Below are 20,061 nucleotides of genomic sequence, written 5' to 3' on the forward strand. Positions count from 1 at the left end.
GCACAGACACAGTAAGTCCTAATTACTAAAACATGAGACAGCTATTTAATGGAGGATTTGGCAACGCAGCCACAAACATCCACATCTCCACACACACACACACACACACACACACACTGAAGGACCAGATCCAACTGACCATTTATGCAAATGTGGTTGAACAAAATAAGAGAAATGAGAAAAGAGCAGCACATCCTCTCAGTGCAGCCTGACTCACAGTTTACTCCGAACAGTGTCAACATTTTGAGTCGATATCGGCTTGTTGTTATGCTAATGACAGATACATGTCACATTGGATATGCAGCATGCATGATTGGACAAACAAACATAGTCATTCTTGTTTGCTGAGATGCTCCAAAACAACAATGAGCTGGTTACTCTTGAGATTTGGCAGAATCAAAACAAAAACAGCAAATAGTCTCTCAGCTTGGTTCATAATTGATATAGAATTGCACTGGGTGTAATGTAACTGCAGTGAATTAAGTTTAGGCAGAAATGTTATACGTTATATTAAAGGCAATAAAGCTCTCACAACAGTGAGAAGACGGGTGATGAAGTTTAAAAATTCAATAAAAAGTTATTTGAATCTTGTACGGAAAAGTGCTACTTGTAAAATCATGCGATTAACATCATGCTATTACAAACCGTGAAACTTAGTGGGCCTTGTACAGCTGTTACATTTTCATGTGAATGTGTTTGGCTGATTAAACTGCACACTGACATCTCCCTCACTCTTTAAACTTTGTTGAAGTTGCCGTTAGGTGGGAGAAAAGACATTATTATCATCCTCAAAGTTCCTAAACTTAATTACATGCATTTCTTCTCCTTCCTACAACTGTATTTAAGTCCTTGAAACAATCCTGGTCCTTTTCAGCAACACTCTCTCACACACACAAGAGAAAATTGCACCTGGTGAAACATTTAATACTTGAAGCGGCTAAAATGATCAGGGAACTGGGTCGTCAAGGTCATTACAAATGCTAATTACATGGTTTGTATTTATATGGCACTTTTCTCTGTCTTACACAGTTTTGACAGTTTTGCCATTCACACATTCACTCACACTTTCATACAGCTCATCCATGTGCTGTATCCGTCATCTTGCCCAAGGGCACATCGGCATGTATACTAGCAAAGCTGGGAATCAAACCCACAACCTTCAAGTTGAAAGACGACTCGCTCTACCACTGAAGAAATACATTACTGGTCTCACGCACACACAGAAGGACAAGCATATATGACGTGTCTGAATGTGTATGTGTGTGAAATGTAATGTTCTTTTACTGAACCTTCTATTTTTAAACAAATATACACCTCCATCTACAGCTCCAAATGAATTAGGTTACTTATAATTAATAATTAATAATTACAATTAATTAATTAATAATAATAATAACATCTTTATTTTCTAAAAATAATCTGGTGCACATGCCGCATACAGTAAGTATATTGGAGTTGGAGCAAAAGGAGAGATTGCAGTGCTCTGGTACATTGGCCGTGCTTCAGTGATGGAAAACCACAATTCAATTTGAGAGCCAAAAATGAGAATGGCAACAAAAAAACAAATGCAAACCTGTGAGAAATGATTTTATGCACATTCTCCCGCTCTGTGTGTGTGTGTGTGTGTGTGTGTGTCTCCCTGGCTCGATTATGTCCCCATTACCATCCACTCATTATTTGGACAAGGATTTGGTATGATGAGCTATGCCCCTAGCATGCCTCAGCATCATGTCAGGCCAGATTTATTAAATCTCTCTCCTCCGTCTTTGGCGTCAACCACAACATCCCATTTTCTCATCTTTTAGACGTAAATGTGTTTTGTTGCAAAGACATGATGTATAGACAGACAGAGTCTGATGAATGATTGACCTGCACTCACCAGAGCACAATCATCTTCCTCCATATCAATGTTACATTTATTAGCTCCACATGATTGTCTTATCCTGATGTTTCTGCTCAGTCTATTGTAATAGCAGATATTCATGGCTGGTAATGGTGACAGCTTGTCAAAGGCATATATTCCTTTTCCCCCCCAGTTTTTCTGTCTAAGTTGCATTTTGATGCCATGGTGCAGCATTTGCTAAATTCATTATTTTCACATTCTGCCCATGAGCCTTTATGCCTAAGGGATCTTACAGATTATGCAGAAGAGATGTGTGCGGAAAAAAAGAAACATTTTTAGTATTGAAGGATGAAAATGAGGAGGTCATATGCACATTTATTTCAGCTCAGCTGTAAGTGGAACTTCACTCTTTTACACAGAGTACAGATGTGCGGCTGTGCATGTGAATTACAGTGTGCAGTTTACTGCACGGCGTAGGCATGTTGTGTGTGTGCTTTAGTGCATGCAAGGTAATGCAAAAGTAAGGTCGTTCCACTTGCAATGAATGCAATTATTTGACAAATTCTCTCTCACACACACACACTCTTCCAAAATTGCCCTCCATGTGCAAACTACAGATAAAACATTGCCCAACAACCATGAGCTCAACTGCTGTGGCCTTAAGTGTCCATTTAACTTTCCCCACCACCACTGCCTCAGTACATATGTTCCTCTTTTCACTGCTACACCGATAAAAGATTAGGGCACCATAAATAAAGGCATTCATATGTTTAATAATTATGATCCTTATTTTCAGTTCATTTTCCCTTTATTTTCCTCAAGAACATTAGCAGTTAATGACTTCACAGTGAAAAATGGTGACATGTGTGAGTGAGTGTGTGTGTGACCGCCACAAGGGAGACAAGAATCATTCCTCTGAGTAGTGAAATTAGTGATACTGGTCTACATATAGAGCAAATGCATGCAGTTTATATTTATTACTGACATTTTTGTGTTATGTCATCCACAATACAGCTATCATTAATTTACAATACCCCAGTGAGATAATGAGCAATAAATAAACATATATGATCATTAGACAACGTAATAAACAATAATCATGACATCATAGTGGTGTCTCAATTAATGTGTTAATGAACCAATTGATTCATTGTGAATGTTTAATTTGTTATGAACAATAAACACAATTAAAGAGACTGCGTTTTGTTGGCTGCAGATCGCTGGTGGATTTGGCTCGTTGTTGAGCTGCAATGCTGGCAACTAATGCAAGAAAAAGGAGACAAACTGGAAAAGCTGACAAGGCCAGGTTTAAAAAGAAAACAGCTTCCTAGTTAATAACAAGTGCCAGAAGATGACAGTGTCAGTGGCCTTGAAAAGTGTCCGTCAAGATTATACAAAGCTATATTCTAAAAGTTCTCTGTTGGAATTCGAAGGATGCGCCTGTGAGTCTGCACGCTTGTATGCACATGATGTCGCACTCTCTCGTGTGTGAGAGCAGAAGAGGGTTGTGGGTCTGATCAGCTCAGGTGGTTGATTAATGCATATTTCTATGTCATGGTTGGGGCTGATCGACTTTCAAAATGGGCCAGAAGGGTTCTAGCATTAACAGACTCTACTGAGCTTGTTGTTAGTAACGGCTTGAATCTTTGACAATAAATATGAATGTGACATGTGAGTTTGCATCTTCTCCCCCGTGTGTGTGTGGGTTTTCTCTGGTTTCCTCCCACAGTCCAAAGACATGCAGATTTGGGGATTAGGCAAATTGGACTGTAGCTGTGAGTGTGAGAGTGGATGGTTGTTTGTCTCCATGTGGCCCTGCAATGGACTGGCGACCTGTCCAGGATGGACCCCGCCTTTCGCTCTATGCCAGCTAGGATTGGCAGGATGAAGTGGTAGAAGATGAATGAATGAATGAATGAATGTGACATAATGATGTGAGAAGATAATAACTATGTGTGAGTGTGCCCCCACTTTCCTGTGCACACTTGTGACTCAATGTGGGCACAGTGGTAGCGAGAGGCCAGTGAGGACAAAGGTAACTGAGAGCTGTTGAGGTGTTGTTTCACAGTTAGCACACTCACATGAAAAGCACAGAGTGGAAGCCGTTGTCTTTGTCTTTCATTGTTTTAGATACGGAAAAAATGCAGTTCCTCTGTGCTGTAAATCAACTCATCCTTCCTTGTGCTGGTAACCTCCAAGAACGTGTGCAATTAGTTGTAACATCATAATGACGGGTTTAAGCCAACAAGATATCTATTTCAGCTTTAATATTAAACAGTGAGAGGACCTGTTAAGATAAACTGAGTGTTTAGGAGTTTAAACTGGATGATAGCTACTCCTAATGATGCTGTTTTTGTAATCATTATATAGACACCATAAAGCTAAATGTCATGTAAACCACTTGATTAACCACCGCCCTTATCATATTCTCAATCTGATGATGACCTAATCAAACCTAACCCCGACCAAGGCACACACACACACACACACACACACACACACACACACACACACACACACACACACACACACACACACACACACACAAACATGGATGCACTCACGCACGCACACCTTTGATCTAAAAGCTTTCAGGTCAGGCTCCCATAAAATCAGTGTAAAGGAGAAATGTCTCTAAGCAGATAACCAGGAGACATGGAGCAATAGTGCAGGCTCTGGGGTGGCGTAACAGTGTTATGATGATGGCCAGCTAAACTTTTACAGGTGGGACAGTAAAGTGAGGCTCTAACGCGTAGAAAAGGATAAATAAACCATGAAACCAGGCACCAGAGGCACTGGCCTGTGATCATTTGCCCTTGCTGTACAGCCACATGTGGCAAATGCCTGACGCACGTACGTGCACATGCGGTCCCACACTCAAATCAACACAAGCATATAAATTCATATCAAAATGAAATCTCAGACTGCGCCGTAGAAGTGAGTCGTAGAGTGCCTCTCCCGCTGAGTGTATAAAGTTTAAGAGATAACAAGAAGAGGAATGGGGAACTCCAGTGTTAGAGCCTGAGAGTGCAGGGGACAAAGCAGGCCTGGAATAACACAGTGAAAACACTACGAGTATGGCAGCAATCTGACAGACATGCACATATATATTCTATGTTTGTGTCTCTTTTCTTATTAAAGAGAACATTCCTTCCTCACGTGCGTACACGTAACATCTGCAGCAATCTCTGCAGCACACGGGATAAGTTGCTAATTTTGGGCTTCCTTAAAACATTCCTTTATCACATGCTAGATTTAGGATATGTGTGTGTGTGTTAAGCAAGTCTATCCATCTCTGTACTTCAGACAGAAAGAGGTACTACCCCTCGCAAACTGTTAATAAATGACCAGAGGTCACAGGACGATGGGATGAACAATTTCTCACTTGAATTTAAAATAAAATGCCATTTAATGAATAAACCAAAGAAAATCAGCTCTTTATATGATTCATATTTACATGGCTATCAGAGTCTTCATTCTTTATCCACCACATGAGGGTCCCAGCTGATATAAGATGAAAGGTGGGGTACACCCTGAACAGCATCAGTTAACATGAGGCTTATAGATCAATGCAACCAGCAGACAATTAAGAGCCCTGTTGTTATAGTGATTACTTATTTCCCGGTAAACAAACTTGTCTGTCTTAGTGTAGCTGTGTGTGATGCATTACTCAGCAAAGATGTGGGAGCCTTTCTTAAGTACAGCAGCACCTTCATTCCGTGTAAATGATGGTCACGGGGGGGGGGGGGGGGGTAGGAGTCCATACAACACAAAACCAGGGGGAGATTTACGACAAACTCTGTGCAGGTACCAGGGCAAAGCAGCATGGAGGTCACCATTATCATCCAAGTATGGATGAGATGTAAAAGTGATTGCAGGAACATATTTTTCATTTTAAGGAACAAAATAGGATTAAGTCAATGCTGCAAATAATCCTTGATCAATAATTAATGGGGCAGTGGCTCACTCATAGTGACCGCTCAGTTCTTCTCAGCTCTGTGGGGCACTGTAGTGTTTGTGTCAGCTTATTGTTTTGTTATTTTGCTCAGGATCGGGTAAAGACCATTCAAAGGGACATTGCTGCTGCATATGCTGGATGCGTACAAAAAGGAAACCAACTATGTGGTGATTAAAATGTCAACATTGTGTTTACTGCTTGTTCTGCAGTGCCCATAAAAAAGGGCAGAGCACTCACAGAGGTGTAATCTCAAACAAAAGAACGCTACAGCACTGACATGCTTATCTTTAAAACACAAATGCACACAAATGTATGCAGGCTGCTTCACATATCTGCACACATATCTGCACACAGCCTCACTATCATGGCAGGAAATTTGCCTTGCTGTCAACTAAAATACTTTACAGATAACTTCAGCTCTAAGTGCATTTCCCTTCAGGGTTTTCCGCCTCAGTCAAAGCACAAGTAATGATAAATTCCTTCAATGCAGCTTCCAGCAAGTGAATTCAAAAAAATTCTGAGACACTCAAATTGAGTTTTTATGTTTTACAGGTGGATTACTGAACTGTGCACTGATGAAACTGGTGACTTTTCTTTTATTTAGAATGTTATAAGTTTGTGTCTGTGTTATATTCTGGGTTACTTGTGTCTTAATGCTGGAGAGAGTGTCTGGTGTTTCTTCTAGAGAGTCACACAAGAGCTGCACGCAAGAAAGAATTTCTCAGCATCAGCAAAGAAATGGAGTCTGCATTATCTGCCACTCCCACTCATTCAGGATGACACTGTCAGAAACCTTTCAAAAAAAAGAAAAGAAAAGAAAAGGTGATCGAAATCAAACCCGCTGTGCCTGACGGGAAACAAAAACAATCCGTGACAAACATCTTAACCAGCAACACATGAAAGTGGGCAAGAGACAAGATCAGGGAGCTGTAATGCAGCACGAATTCAGGGAGGATAAGGAATGAGCTTTGAGGTGTAGTGTGACAGAATTACGTTTTCAAATGGGGCCAAAGTGAAAGCAAAAGTCACACACACACACACGCACGTGTACACACACACACACACACACACACTGCTGGTCAAACGCCAATTTCCTCTTTACATTTGCTCAGCACCAATCTGGAGCTAATCTGGAGCATATGATGAGAATTTAGTCAAAGTGAGATTGGCTCTCAGATTAACTGAAGGGAATAAATCCTTGCTTCATGGAGACAAAGTAGTCCCACGTTCCCTCCACTAGACAAAGTCCACTCAAATGAACTGACTGTGCAGGGATGAGAAAACTGTACTGAAATATGTATGTTGTAGGCAGAGGTTGCGCTAGACTTTTTCGTTGTCTGTCATTTTGACTGACAGGGTCATAAAAATCCCGTCATAATCAATTTTTACCGGTCACTTTAAATGATAATAATGACATATTCAATTGCATTGTTCATATTGCAGTGGAATATGAACAGTTCACCTGTGGCCTAAACGCACAGTCTCACACCTTCCTCCTGGTCCACATGGACTTAAATCGCGTGCCTGCTTGCGCGTAGTTGCGCGTGGTAGGAAATCCCGCAACATGCGCTCCTTCTGCACCAGTGGATCAGCTGCACCGGTCACAGACGCGCTCCAAAGCCTCCTGTCCATAGCTCTTTAACACGCTGTCAGCACTACAAGGATAGCGAGATGCATTGAGTATGGTGTCCAGGTCAGAAATTATGCTCAGATTCTCCGATGGGAATCTTTATTTTGTCGCACAACATTTTTCTATCCGCCCTCCTCAGCCAGGAGAACTCCCGCTACCACTGAACTCGCCTAACCTCCTTACTGCCGCTTCCTCGCTCCGCTGAGGCCAAGGGCTGAGTTTGTCCTTCATCTGCATCTATCCCTCTTTTTTCACCTCTTTTATCAACATAGTTTTTAGGGGTGTGAATTGCAATCTGTCAAAATGACGGATGGCTCTCAGATTTTTCTGTCACCGTTTTAAAAAAACGGTCAATGACGGAAAATATTCGGTTAACGCGACCCCTGGTTGTAGGCATGTTTTCCTAAGAGGGCTGAATGAGTTGTCATGTGTTAGTGCTGCAGCATCCGAGCTGCTTGGTCAGCAGAACTAATTTGAACTGTGAATAATAAGCTCATTCGCAGGGTCAAACAGTCCGGAATGAATCATACATGCTCACGGAAAATACTCATCTTTGCAATGTTTTCTCACTGAATGAACCAACAAGCAAACAGCACATGTCGAGTCAGCAGCGTCTCCTCCGTGTGTCTATATGCGTTATGCATGCATCACTGACATTCCGAGGAAAACATCCAAGAAGCAACAGCTCATCAGCCATAACTGTGTGTATGTGTTTATAAAGACACTGAATATGTATCCTGTCATTATTTGTGGTTCTTTATGCTTAATCTGCTATTGTAAACAGATTAAATGAAGTCATTGGTCTGAGAAATGATGTGCTGCACTTCAAAGACTTCAAAGACCTTCAATACAAAATTTGAACTATGTCATCGTGCAACAGCTCGACACAATTTACAGAAAGTTAAACCACACATTCTTTTTGTCCTTGATATACTGTATATGGACATTATTTATGAGACTGAAGAGGAAAGACAAACAATGATTCTGCAGAAAAGACACAGAAAGGAGCCTACTTTATAAGTAATTTAACAACTCCTTTACAGAGATGTGGACCCAGGGTTGGCTGCTAAAACAGAGCTGAACATCTATGTCAAAGTGGAAAAAGATACAATATAGTAATATTGATGAAGGCAACAGCTGGACACTTTCTCTTATTAAATCTCAATGTGGGCACACTTTAAGTATCAGTCAAGAACTTCAGGAATAACAAATTCATTCCCAAAAAAGCACAAACGATCATGAACACAACAGTGCAGTCAGTGTGACTTCAGGGAAATAGCAATACAATTCTGAGCAATTCAACACCTGCATAACACCTGTGCATGCACGTACAAGAAACTACAAACACACAGGCAGAGGTGGGAGTAAACTATTCTCATTGCAGCTCATATAGTCAATTGTGCAAGACACAATTATACCCAGTGACCTTGGATCAACAGAAGGAAATGAAAAGCATAACAAAAGAGAACAAAAAAGGAGGGGGGAGAAGAGAGGGAGGAGTGCCAACGCAACATGTTTCCAGACACAACTATGAGTGGGAAGCGAAAAGGAAATTCAGTCTGACAGTACAATCGGGACACACGAAAAAAATTTCATCTCAACAGTTCAGAGGTGAAAGAAGAATATCCTGACCATTGCATAACACACACATGCACACACACACACACACACACACACCACTTGCATGCAAAACCAAAACGCCTTATGGATATTTAATGTTAGTCTGACTGCAGAGGCAATTTCAGAAGGTTTATCCACAGACTTGGAGAGAGGTTTGAAGACAAAGAACAATCCAAGAACAAAGACACATCTTGGTACAATACGTATGTACACACACTCACACATGATGGTCTATGATCCAGCAGATCCACTAATCTAGTGTCTGGTCCCCGTGGTAAAGCCTCTGCAACACAGCTCTTCAGTCAACATGTGATGCGAGTACTGATACTGAAATAATTCTTAAACTCAAAATATGCTTTCACATGCTTCGTAGATTAAATTGGAAGGTGTGAAATAATTGAGGATTATTTGAGTAAGGGGGTGTTGATACAAAATGATTAGTTTGTTTCTTTTGCACAGTTTCACTCACAAAGTGTGGGATTATTTGTGTTAAAAGAAAATCTAGAAAAGGTGGTGTCTTTCGCTCGATATTTTCCCATCAGCGTTGCATTAAATGCTTAAAATGCACCTGTTTCCGTGAATTTTAAAATCAGTAATTGTGAGTAGTAATAGCACAAACATACACATTGTTGAAAAACAGTGTTCCTCTAGTTAACAGTTTCCCGTCCTGAGCACATCTGACATCAGAAATATTCACCTGTAACCACATTCAGGTAAAGTTAACCTGAACACCACAGCAGCAATGTGAGAGGTGAAACCACAGCTTTTCACCTTTAGCTGAACTTACAGTGAAAAGCGAATCAGAAATCAATGTCAATTAAAGATGTGCACTGCACTGAGCCGAGAAGCAGACACACTAAGAGCTTTTAAGTTTACTTCTGCTACGAAACCTACCAGAAAAAATACAATTTCATTTCACTGTCTGAACAGCATCATACTTCTAAGCAACTATGTCAAACACTAAAACAATTCACACCAATAATGTGCAAAAAACAACTTACCAGTTGTTTGTGATGTGCAGATTTACCCCACGAGGCAAAAACCTTTTTCCACCTCTAAATTCTCACATTTCGCACATCACAGCAGCACTCAGTCCAATCCCTAATTTCACCCCCAAAACAAGACAGGTGTTCCTTTAATTTAAAAAAAATACACCAGAAAACTCCTCCAAAACCAGATGAGAGAACTATATTCCCACACACTAACCCAGCATCCTTGATACAAACAACCTTGGCAGGTAGTGCAACAATCTTGAGACTGCTGTTGCAACTACAGCGGATGGGTTTCTTTTCCAAGTTCATCTCAGTTTGATATCTGTCAGGTCTTATGTGAAAACTCATCTCTGGACACAAAGGTCTTTACTTGTATTTAGCTCAAAGGAACACAAAGAGAAATGAAGAGAGTGTGATGGAAGCAACATACTTACCTAAGGCGCAAGGTCAGTCGTTCATCTTTAGCCCTCAGCAGATCGGCTATTGAAAATGTGGCACTGCCCAGGAAGTTATTCTGTAGAAACAGACAAGACAAAAGCCGATAAGAGTAGAGTTATTACAGCACCTTGTAAACACTTACATAGGAAAGTTGACAACTGGACAAGTATTTTCTTATTGTGATTATACCATAGAGATGTTACAGGAAAGGGAAACACTGTGTGTCACTTTAATTCTTGCCCCTGTAATATCAAAAGGCAAAATCTTGTAGACAACGAGGGACGCGGACACACAGTGCAACCGACTCCATCTTTCCTTCTCTTTTCACTCTCTGCCTCTGCTCTGACAACATGTTTGCTGCAGGCATGATGTGAACGGGGGGTGTCAGCGTACCAGAACTGGGTCACAGACAGAACGAGGTAGGGGGCGAGCCCATCGGTGAAGAAGAGAGACGATCCACATTTATACAACACACACGCACACACCTGCACCTGCAAGTAACATCATCAACATGCTACCTGCTGGAGGAGGGGAGGGCTGAGACTATGCCAAGGACACGAGCTGCTCAACTCACAAGCTAAAACAAAATGCAGGTAATTAACTACAGGCACAAAGGTGATCCCGTGTATTTCATCACACTGGGGAAAAGGATCTTAATTAAAGAATCTGCAGATACACACTATCTGCACACAATCTCCCTTCAGACAGTGAGATTCTGCAAGATCATTGCTAGTTTGTCCTTCTCCCTTACAGCCGTGCCACTGATGGGTTTTTAAACAATGAAGTGACAATACAATGACACTTTTTATCAATCCCCAGTCCTTCCCTCTCAATAGCTGTGAGATGATCTTTAAGTTCAAACTTCCATGTGCAAAGTTTTCCACCTTAAAGACAAAAGAGCATCAACAAATGACTAATAAGACCACACACAAAACAGATGACAATTCATTTGTTATACTATTCATTTATTAGTCAACTAATTGAGCCAGCTACAGTCACTACATAAGAAAGCTACATAAATGAACTCGCTATTTACTATTATTCCCACGCAGAGGCTCAATAACTGCTTTTATCTCAGTCCCTGATCAGTTCCACAGTGTAATGCACGAAGGTGCTAAACAAAAGATGATCACAAGTCAGTGGATAACTGCTATGAAAAAGCTCCAACACACACAGAGTCACAGAAGTGGGGGTCATGTGACAGGTTAAGTGGACGCGATACAGGCCACAGAACTGTTGCACTCCTTATGAGTTACTGACAGACATGACTCTGACTTTCAGCTTCATGAGATTAGAGTTGGTCGCTGGTGGAAAATATGAGCACATTAACGTTTTAAGTCAGTTATAATAACCATTTCTTTTTTCCACTGCTTGACTACTTGGCTTCACTACAATCTTTAATCTCACTTCCTCCGTTTTCCTTCTGCTGTATTGCCATTTTCTCTCCATTTATTTTTTTGCTCTCTGCAATCTCCTGTAGACAAGTAAAGGCCATCCTGTCTACTGACCTTTTCTCTCAATAATTTTCTCCCTGCTACCCCGTACAAAACCCTACATGCTTGGGGCATAACACTCGTTCTGCTGCCCCAACACTGAGGCCCACATGTACGCATTGACACAGTAAAAGAAAGAGGAAGTGGCCAAAACGCAAGGTTAGTCAAGCGTTTTGTGTAAAAACATATATAATGTATAATAATATTGTTTAAAAAAAGTTTTAACCTTACGTAAACAGAGCCAGGATACCCTGTGTGCACCACTTTACTTGCAGAACGTCATATTATTGTTTGGTACTGACATATTATGGCCAATCCCAGTTTGCCCTGATAACCCAGAGCACAAGGCACAGAAGGGCATTACACACTGTGGAGGCACATTTTATACCTATGTAGCTATTACTCGTGAACTGCTACAGAATGACTGGTAAATGGTCTTAAAAATCCATTCCTTAGCATCTTTTTTATGGCCCCTCACAATGAAGGCTTTAAAAGTAATGAAGCTCCAGAGACCGACTTCTTACAGAACATCAAAGTGGCTGTAGCAGTGAAAATGAAAGAAAGATGGAAGCAAGAGGAGGAGCGGAGTTAGAAAAGAAGATAAATGATGTTCCTTCAGGATCATGGAGGATTGATTATGACGGTCTTGCTCTGTTCCCTACTCACATGCTGCGGCTGTCTGACTGGTTCTGTTTGCCGTGCCCATTGCAAGCTTCAGGAAACTTTTGATCTATGATGTCCCTCGCTAGTTAAAAAAAATAAAATAATAAGTGACACTTTACATGAGCCAAATACGCATATGAATCATGAATCAAAAATGAGAGGCACTTTTGCAGGGGCATGCAGAGTTGGCACAAGGAATGTCTGCAGGCAGCTTGTCTGTGGACCTTTGAAGGCCACAGTGGCTGCCCATCACTTGGCAGAGGTAAACGGTCCAACTCAAGCTGTAGATCTATTGATTTTTCTTTTTCCTAATGCCTTGGGTGACAGAGTGACACACACAGACACACACTAACTCTCCCTCCATCATTCCCTCTCTCCCTATCTATCTCTCACTCTCACACACACTGACTGCAGAGAGGACCTGGAGGAGAGGACATTCATTCTGATGCCGTGCCAACAAATGACATGTTTGATATAAACAGCATTGGTGACAGCTCTTGCACTCACTGAATAACATGCACCTGGGAAAGGTTTATGAATATGACCAGATATACAGTACAGTATAGTAGTGAGGTCAGTGGTGTCTACACTGCTTCTCCTTGTGTACAAATAGGGCTTTACATATTGCCCTAATTAAGTCATTAGAGATGTCATGACATGCCATTTACACAAACACACACGTGTGTGCACTCTGGCATACAAATGATGGTTAAAAAGCGACAAAGAGTGAGATCACAAACAGTTTATGACAACACACACACTCACACACACAGAAGTCCACTTACAGTTATGCTGCATACAGTCCAAGCAGCAGCAGACGATTAAACCCGGAGAGAAAAAGAGCTTCAGAAACATGAAAGGGGCCGAGAGAAAAGACCGAGTGACTTTAAGTCGTGACACAGAGGAAAAAAGAGATGCTATGTCTTCTTTCTTCCTCTTAATGAGCGCCAGGTCGGTCCTCCTATAGATCGTCCTTTCAGTCCTCAGTTAGAGTAACTCCATGTACATTTGCTCCTTCCGAGTGCTGTAGGTAACACTGGCTGACACACTGTAATCAAGCGAACACTCAAAACACACATGTACACACACACAGACACACACAGACACCGCAGCCTACACTTTGACTGAGAACTGGCTGGAGAGAGCTATTGGCACCACTGTTGCTGCTGCTGTGGCTGGTTTGACAGTAAGTGAGACCAGTGTGTGTGTGTGTTTGTGAGAGAGAGAGAGAGAGAGCAGGAGAGAGAGAGGGAGGGAGGGAGGGAGGGAGGGAGGGAGCCTCAAGATGGGCGGGAGTTGAAGCAGAGAGGGGGAAAGAAAGAGGACAGCAGAAAAACACAGAAGGGGAAGCGACAGAAAGGAAGGAAGACAATTAATGCTCAGAGAACCAAGATAGCAGCACAGAAAAGAGGAGAGAGAGATATAGAAGAATATAGGGGAAAAAAGAGAGAGGCAGAGACAGAGTGTGTGTCACACACACTTCAGTTGCAGCCTGTGACTCAGATGGCCAACAGGAAAAGGAACTCTTGTTGTGGCTGCTTGAATTAACATGAATCATGATCACACTGTGCAAAGTATGTGTGGTGGAGTGTGTGTTTTTGCATAAAACAAACACAGATAAACACTTAAAATTCACAGGAATATGCTTGAGCATTGCAGAAGGGGCTTTCCAGTGCACTCACACTCTCGACTCATTTCTAAATAACACCAATATTTTTTAACACATGCAGGTTCATGAACGGATAAAAACAAACAAACAAACAGACAATGATGAACAAACCTTCATGTTAAAAACAGTGCCTCCGCTTGGGTTTTAACTATCTGGGCTAGAACCATGGATTTAGCAGGGTTTAATTTACCCATGCTGAAACAGCGGATGAGTAATTCCAGCAGAACAAAGGACACACTCTGCGCTGGGCCTTATCACCCTCTGCAGGTACACAACCAAACACAATGAGACACATGGACATCCACACTCATCCTGACATCTTAGAGTTTAAGTGCACATGGGGAAAAACGCACTGGAGGTCATGCATGGTGATGAGGTGTTAACCTTTCGTAGCTGTGAACACTGGTTTACTATGAGGATTTCTGACCTGGGTATCAAGTAGCAGCCACACTGATTGTGTTTGAACTCATTACGTGCAAAAAAAAAACACAAAACAAAAAATAAAAATAATAAAATAAACTGCTTACTCTAATGGAGCAAGAGTTTTTATGTGCATTCTCAATGTGGCCAGAGCATTTGTGGTCTTATTAACATCCTAATTTAAAGGGGATACATGTAAAAGTGAAACATTTAAAAAGGTTTTTTTTTGCAATCCTAATTCAAAAATGGGAGAATGTTGTATTTTTTTTTTCAAGTTTCCTTAATCGCTGACGAGATATGGTCATTTTATGATTTAATATATTACATTTCTTACATATAGCTCCTTTAAATCTTACAGGAAGATAATTGTACGTTGAATAACGAGTTGCATGGAGAATTCTAGATCAAAGATTATTCGAAACATGAATCAAGCAACTGAAAACAGGCTTCTTTCCCCCTCTATCCTCCACTTTGAAGATCAAAATGTTTGACATATGTATAGACAGAGCATTCAAACTGAGTTACTGAAAAGCACGCTGAGACTGACTGGATCTTGCAGTCAGCAGGGGAGCTCAGGGAAAATGTGTGAGGCTCCTGGCTGCAAAAAGGAAAAGCCTTCGACATGTTATAACAAACACTAACGCCTGGCTTAACACTATCACAGCTTCACATGCACACACACACATTATTCATGGTCTATATGTGAATCAGTAGGCAGTGCTACTCCATGCTAATATCACAGAATAAATATCGCTGTGAGTTGTGTTAAGTTTTCTATTTGCGTGGAAACAAGGAATTTTAGACAAATTCAGTCAAGCCCAAACCCAGGCGAGCGCAGACAAAAGCAGATGGTTTCCTCAGATGAGCTGATGTCCTCATTCCTTGCTGTCTCTTGTCAACATTGTCCTCACATTCCGCTTCATCTTCTAATAATTTGCAGCAGGATTTACACTGAGACGTGTAATACTGCCCTCCACAGGTCAAAGTTCTTAATTACAGTGTGAAGTGTGCGATTACAGTTCAAAGTCCTTCAACATTCTCCCCAACTTATTCTTTTCATGGTTCCTGACCGTGACCTCATTCCCTTGTCTTTGATCTCTTCACAAGGACAAAAAGAGAAGTCTGCAGACAGACAGACAGAGATGCAGACAGACCTAAGTGATTCCTCATTGTATTACCAACACTCTGCAGAAACACAACAACCAAACAACGGCAACAATGTCCCTCAATTTTGTAAAAAAAACACAATATTGCCATATTGGAAGGATACTGAGTTGAGTGGAGCAAAATATTTATCTAGTAATTATGTCTAAAAGAAAAAAAGAAAAGAATGTTAGAAGAAAGAGTGTTACATTATCAATCGAGTGTCATTGGGGGCTTAATGTTTCTTCTCCGTTATAAGTCCACCTCCTTCCTTACAAAAATGGATTCATTTTATAATAAAAAGTTGTCTGGTATTAAAGTCAATACAGCATGTTTGCTTTAGATGTTTGATGCAGTTATCATCAGGATGTTATCGTTTGTTCAGTGTTACCTGCGCTGCAAATCCATATCAGGATAAAGGTGCTATGTATAACCTGATCTATTAATCTACAGCAGTGTAGCGCGCGCACACACAGACACACACACTGATTTGTATATAGATACAAAACACTTTGATGTGTTCTCCTAGAGGTTTTTTTTTCTGTTTTCACGACACACCTTATTAATCACTTGTACTATTTTTGCCTACTTTATGAATAACTTTTGAAATTAATCAAAGGCACAAAATGCACCTAGTGTGAAGCAAAGTCTCTGTCTCTGTGTGCAAACCTGAAGTTGAAACAGAACATGCAAATGCCCTCTGGGGCTGGTTTTGATTAAAAAAAAAAAGTAACCAAATCTTTAATCCTTTTCAACTGTAGTAAAATTACCGAGTGTAACATCATGAAAGTGGCCTCGTAATTGGCATTAACTCTTTGAGTTATTAATGTCTGCGCTCACATAATTTAGTTTCTTATCTCACTTTAGAGCCAGACAACTGTCACTTACCATGAGAGCGAAGAGGGTTTAAGAAAATCCATATCGGAACTAGATCATGAAATACACGATGTAGAACAGCTACATTACATTATTGTAATTATTATTAGGTATCATATATATCATCATTATTATTATTAATGTTATTGTCCGAGGGATGTTTGGACTGTAGCTCCAGTGTGGGAATGTTAAATGTATGTGGTAGTTTAATTCGCCAGCTATTCAGGGAAACTGCAGCTGCATGCTGTGCTAAAATCTGGGCTACAATAACAATAACAAAAAAACAAAGTCAAGGATATCGCATTAACTGTGAGATTTTCATTTCATTCCGATGTCACAATTTGAGTTTGCAGTTACAGACAACAAACAGAGCCATCACCATCACCCACTTTATACAAAAGTTATGATGGTTATGATGTTTATATGGTTAGTATACTTCTGTATTCCTGTGATGCAACAGACCTCCTGCTTCTCAAAAACACATATATACATTGGTTTTAACCACAGGATCAAAGAGGATATTTTCTGCATCTGACTCTATAAACACACAGGAGGCTGGACTTTTTCACTCTGAAAGGTGAATACTCACTGTAAGCTGACTGCAGAGACTGTGGATTCCTCCAGGGGGAAACTCCTGATAAAGACGCCTTCTTCAGCAGTTACTGTAGCTATAGAGTCATGTATGATAAATGCTGCAGAGCGACATACAAGTTATTATCCCTCTTTGTCTCAAACACTATATATGAGATTCTCTCTCACGGATGAGACGAGAAGAAGAAAAGAAAGCGAGCCATAATGCCTGCTCTCACACACACACACACACACATTCTTCAGCTTGTTGATGCTTGCCCCCCAAACAAGAGGCCATCTCAAACACCATGTTATAGTTTTTTTTTGCATTTCTCTTCCTCTATATGTTGTGTGGGCTTACCTGGTAAATATCGAGCAACCTTAGGTTTCCTGACAGAAGCCTCCAGCAATAAACAGAAAATCTGATCATGATGTGTGCGTTTGCCTAACTTTGTTTACGTAAGAGAAGAAGAGACTCGAGTTGTTGCAAGCAGAGCCTGCCCTTGGTATACTGGAAACACACTACCACCCTCTATCTCCCACACACTCAGCGTTGGTTCATAAAGTTTAATAGCTAACCCCGCTGCAGACTAGGTGATAAAAATCAAGGCTCCCTTCACTCACAGTCTGTAAACATGACTTGGTAGCAGGTCCAAAGAATCCACAGCCCTGTGCCAATCCCCTCCAATGCTTTAAGCACTATATTTAAATGACACCACAGTAAATGTAAAGCAATATTGATGGAGTTGCATTTTAACAGACCCTTATTTTGGTCGTCGTTAGCAGATGAGACCATCCCACATCAACATACAAAAATAATATGCAAGTGATTATCAGCTACTTACTGAGAGCTGCTGTCACGGCTGTGGTTAACAGCTTTCATCCTCTCTGACTTAAGTGGTTCAAGTTGAGGCCAACAAATGCGGCAAAGGAAAGAAGATGCAAGCAGGGAGAAGAAATGACACTCTTATCATTTCAAGACACACGCATGTTGCTCAGCTCTACATCCTGTTTGTCATAACACCTGTTATCTTGGTTCTGACAAAATGCTGAATAAACTTGTAATTTGGGCACAGCAGCAAAGAGTAACAGAGACTTGTTGTGTCTTCATCTCTTAACACACCCATGGAATTATGAGTTGAATGAAGGCTGCCATTCCCTGCCTTTGTGTAACAGCAAGAAGCTGCTAGCTCACCCTCAGGCCTGTTAGGCTGCAGGCTATGCTGGGTTGCTCTCACTTTCTCTCTGCCTCTTTTTGGACAGAGAGACACACACAGAGACACGGATGCACAGTAATATTACGATAATATGCTAGCTCATGCCTGAAGTGGTTGATAGCTCTCTTCTTCACAGAGCAGGGCTACAGGGGTCGTGAAAGTAAACAGCTCGGATCAAACCAACTCTCAGCTCTCTTTGAAAAGTTAGAGACAATTATGGGGATCAATGGTGCAACCCAGAGGAGGTTAACAGCCTAGACAGCCAGACAGACAGGGATTGATGTCCTGCAAGATCCACACAGGCTGCTCCTCAATGAAAAAGAAAACAGTGAACAACAAACAAATGTCCGTTACATGCATGTACGCCCTTGTTGACCGAGTTCACACAATGCTGATTTCAGTTCATCAGCTCCACACCACTCGCTCTGCATTTTTGCGTATGGTGGTGTTTAGATCCATGTGTCACCCCGTGATATTCCCACGCTGCACAAGGCGAAGCGATTTGTTTCATCTGGAGACAGAGGCAACATCGCCAGTCGAGTAGAACATGACAGAAAACAAACAAAAAACATGAAAAGTTTCAGAAGTGAATTCTAGGGCTTAAAAAAAACCCACAGTTTGACTGAATAAATGCTTGTTGCCTCCACCTGTCAAACACTCCCTTAGTCAGGTCTGATAGTATTGCTTGACAACATCCTATTTTCAGCTGAAGCACACAGCATACACAGCAATGTTACATTGTCATTGTTAATGTTATTATTTAACATTAACAATGACAAAAATCACAAAAACGTTGTAAAAACGATGTAAGCTTTAATAATTCCAGGATAATAAAACCTGGGTTATGTAAGAGTGCACATTTCTAGTTGCATGTTACTTTTTTCATCTTTGACTTCATTTGAACAAGGTACAACTTGTTTGTGTGTCACACTAACTCATGGTGCAAGAGGTGAGCTACAACTATAGCTTAAAAGCTTTGGCAGCACACTTGTTCTTGCTGTGTAGGAGTTCCAGAGCAAGTTTTCCTGCCCTTTCATTTTTCCGTGGGATAACATAAAGCTTAATCTCTATAGAAGCTATAGTTTCAGTCATTTTGCACCACCTTGACTTATTAAACAAATAGATGCAGGAAAGAGTGGGAGACTTTCAGCAGCTGCTAACTCTTTTTGTTCCTTGGCACACTACAGCCATATTAGTTGCCTAACTGACATATTTGCATGTTGATGCGGAATGCCAATAAAAAGCCTTTTGAAGTAAGTGTTTTGCCCATTTAAAACTAGATTTGTCCTTGGTGTCTTTGAAATAACAGCTGAAAAGATTCAGAAACTGTATTTCATGTTGTTGTTGTTGTGTACACTTATGAATAGCACATACATACATGTACATTTTATGAAAGCTATTAGATCAGAGCAACATGTTTGTATATCCCGGGGAGGGAAAATGGCTCTTTGAAATGGTTAATGGCTTCCCTCCCTCTTTGAGTGTGCAAAGGGAAAACAAGGTTGGCCGATTATCTCATAATTCCATCT

The 20,061-nt window shown here is 40.9% G+C and overlaps 1 protein-coding gene across 8 annotated transcripts in view; it reads right to left on the bottom strand.

Moving 5' to 3' along the window:
* Positions 1 to 20,061, bottom strand: part of inpp4b (inositol polyphosphate-4-phosphatase type II B) — a 254,171-nt gene that overhangs the window by 66,525 nt on the left and 167,585 nt on the right. For 4 of the 8 annotated variants that reach the window (XM_058640949.1, XM_058640948.1, XM_058640950.1 and 1 more), the window contains one exon: positions 10,478 to 10,557. In XM_058640949.1, the coding sequence (XP_058496932.1) occupies positions 10,478 to 10,557 (80 nt within the window). Of the gene's footprint in view, positions 1 to 10,477; positions 10,558 to 12,640; positions 12,660 to 13,422; positions 13,829 to 17,334; positions 17,476 to 17,676; positions 17,696 to 20,061 lie in introns of those variants that run through there. The other 4 variants (XM_058640952.1, XM_058640954.1, XM_058640953.1 and 1 more) reach the window with 4 other exon arrangements.

The sequence above is a fragment of the Solea solea genome, chromosome 10 (assembly GCF_958295425.1).
Source record: "Solea solea chromosome 10, fSolSol10.1, whole genome shotgun sequence".
Classification (NCBI taxonomy): domain Eukaryota; kingdom Metazoa; phylum Chordata; class Actinopteri; order Pleuronectiformes; family Soleidae; genus Solea; species Solea solea.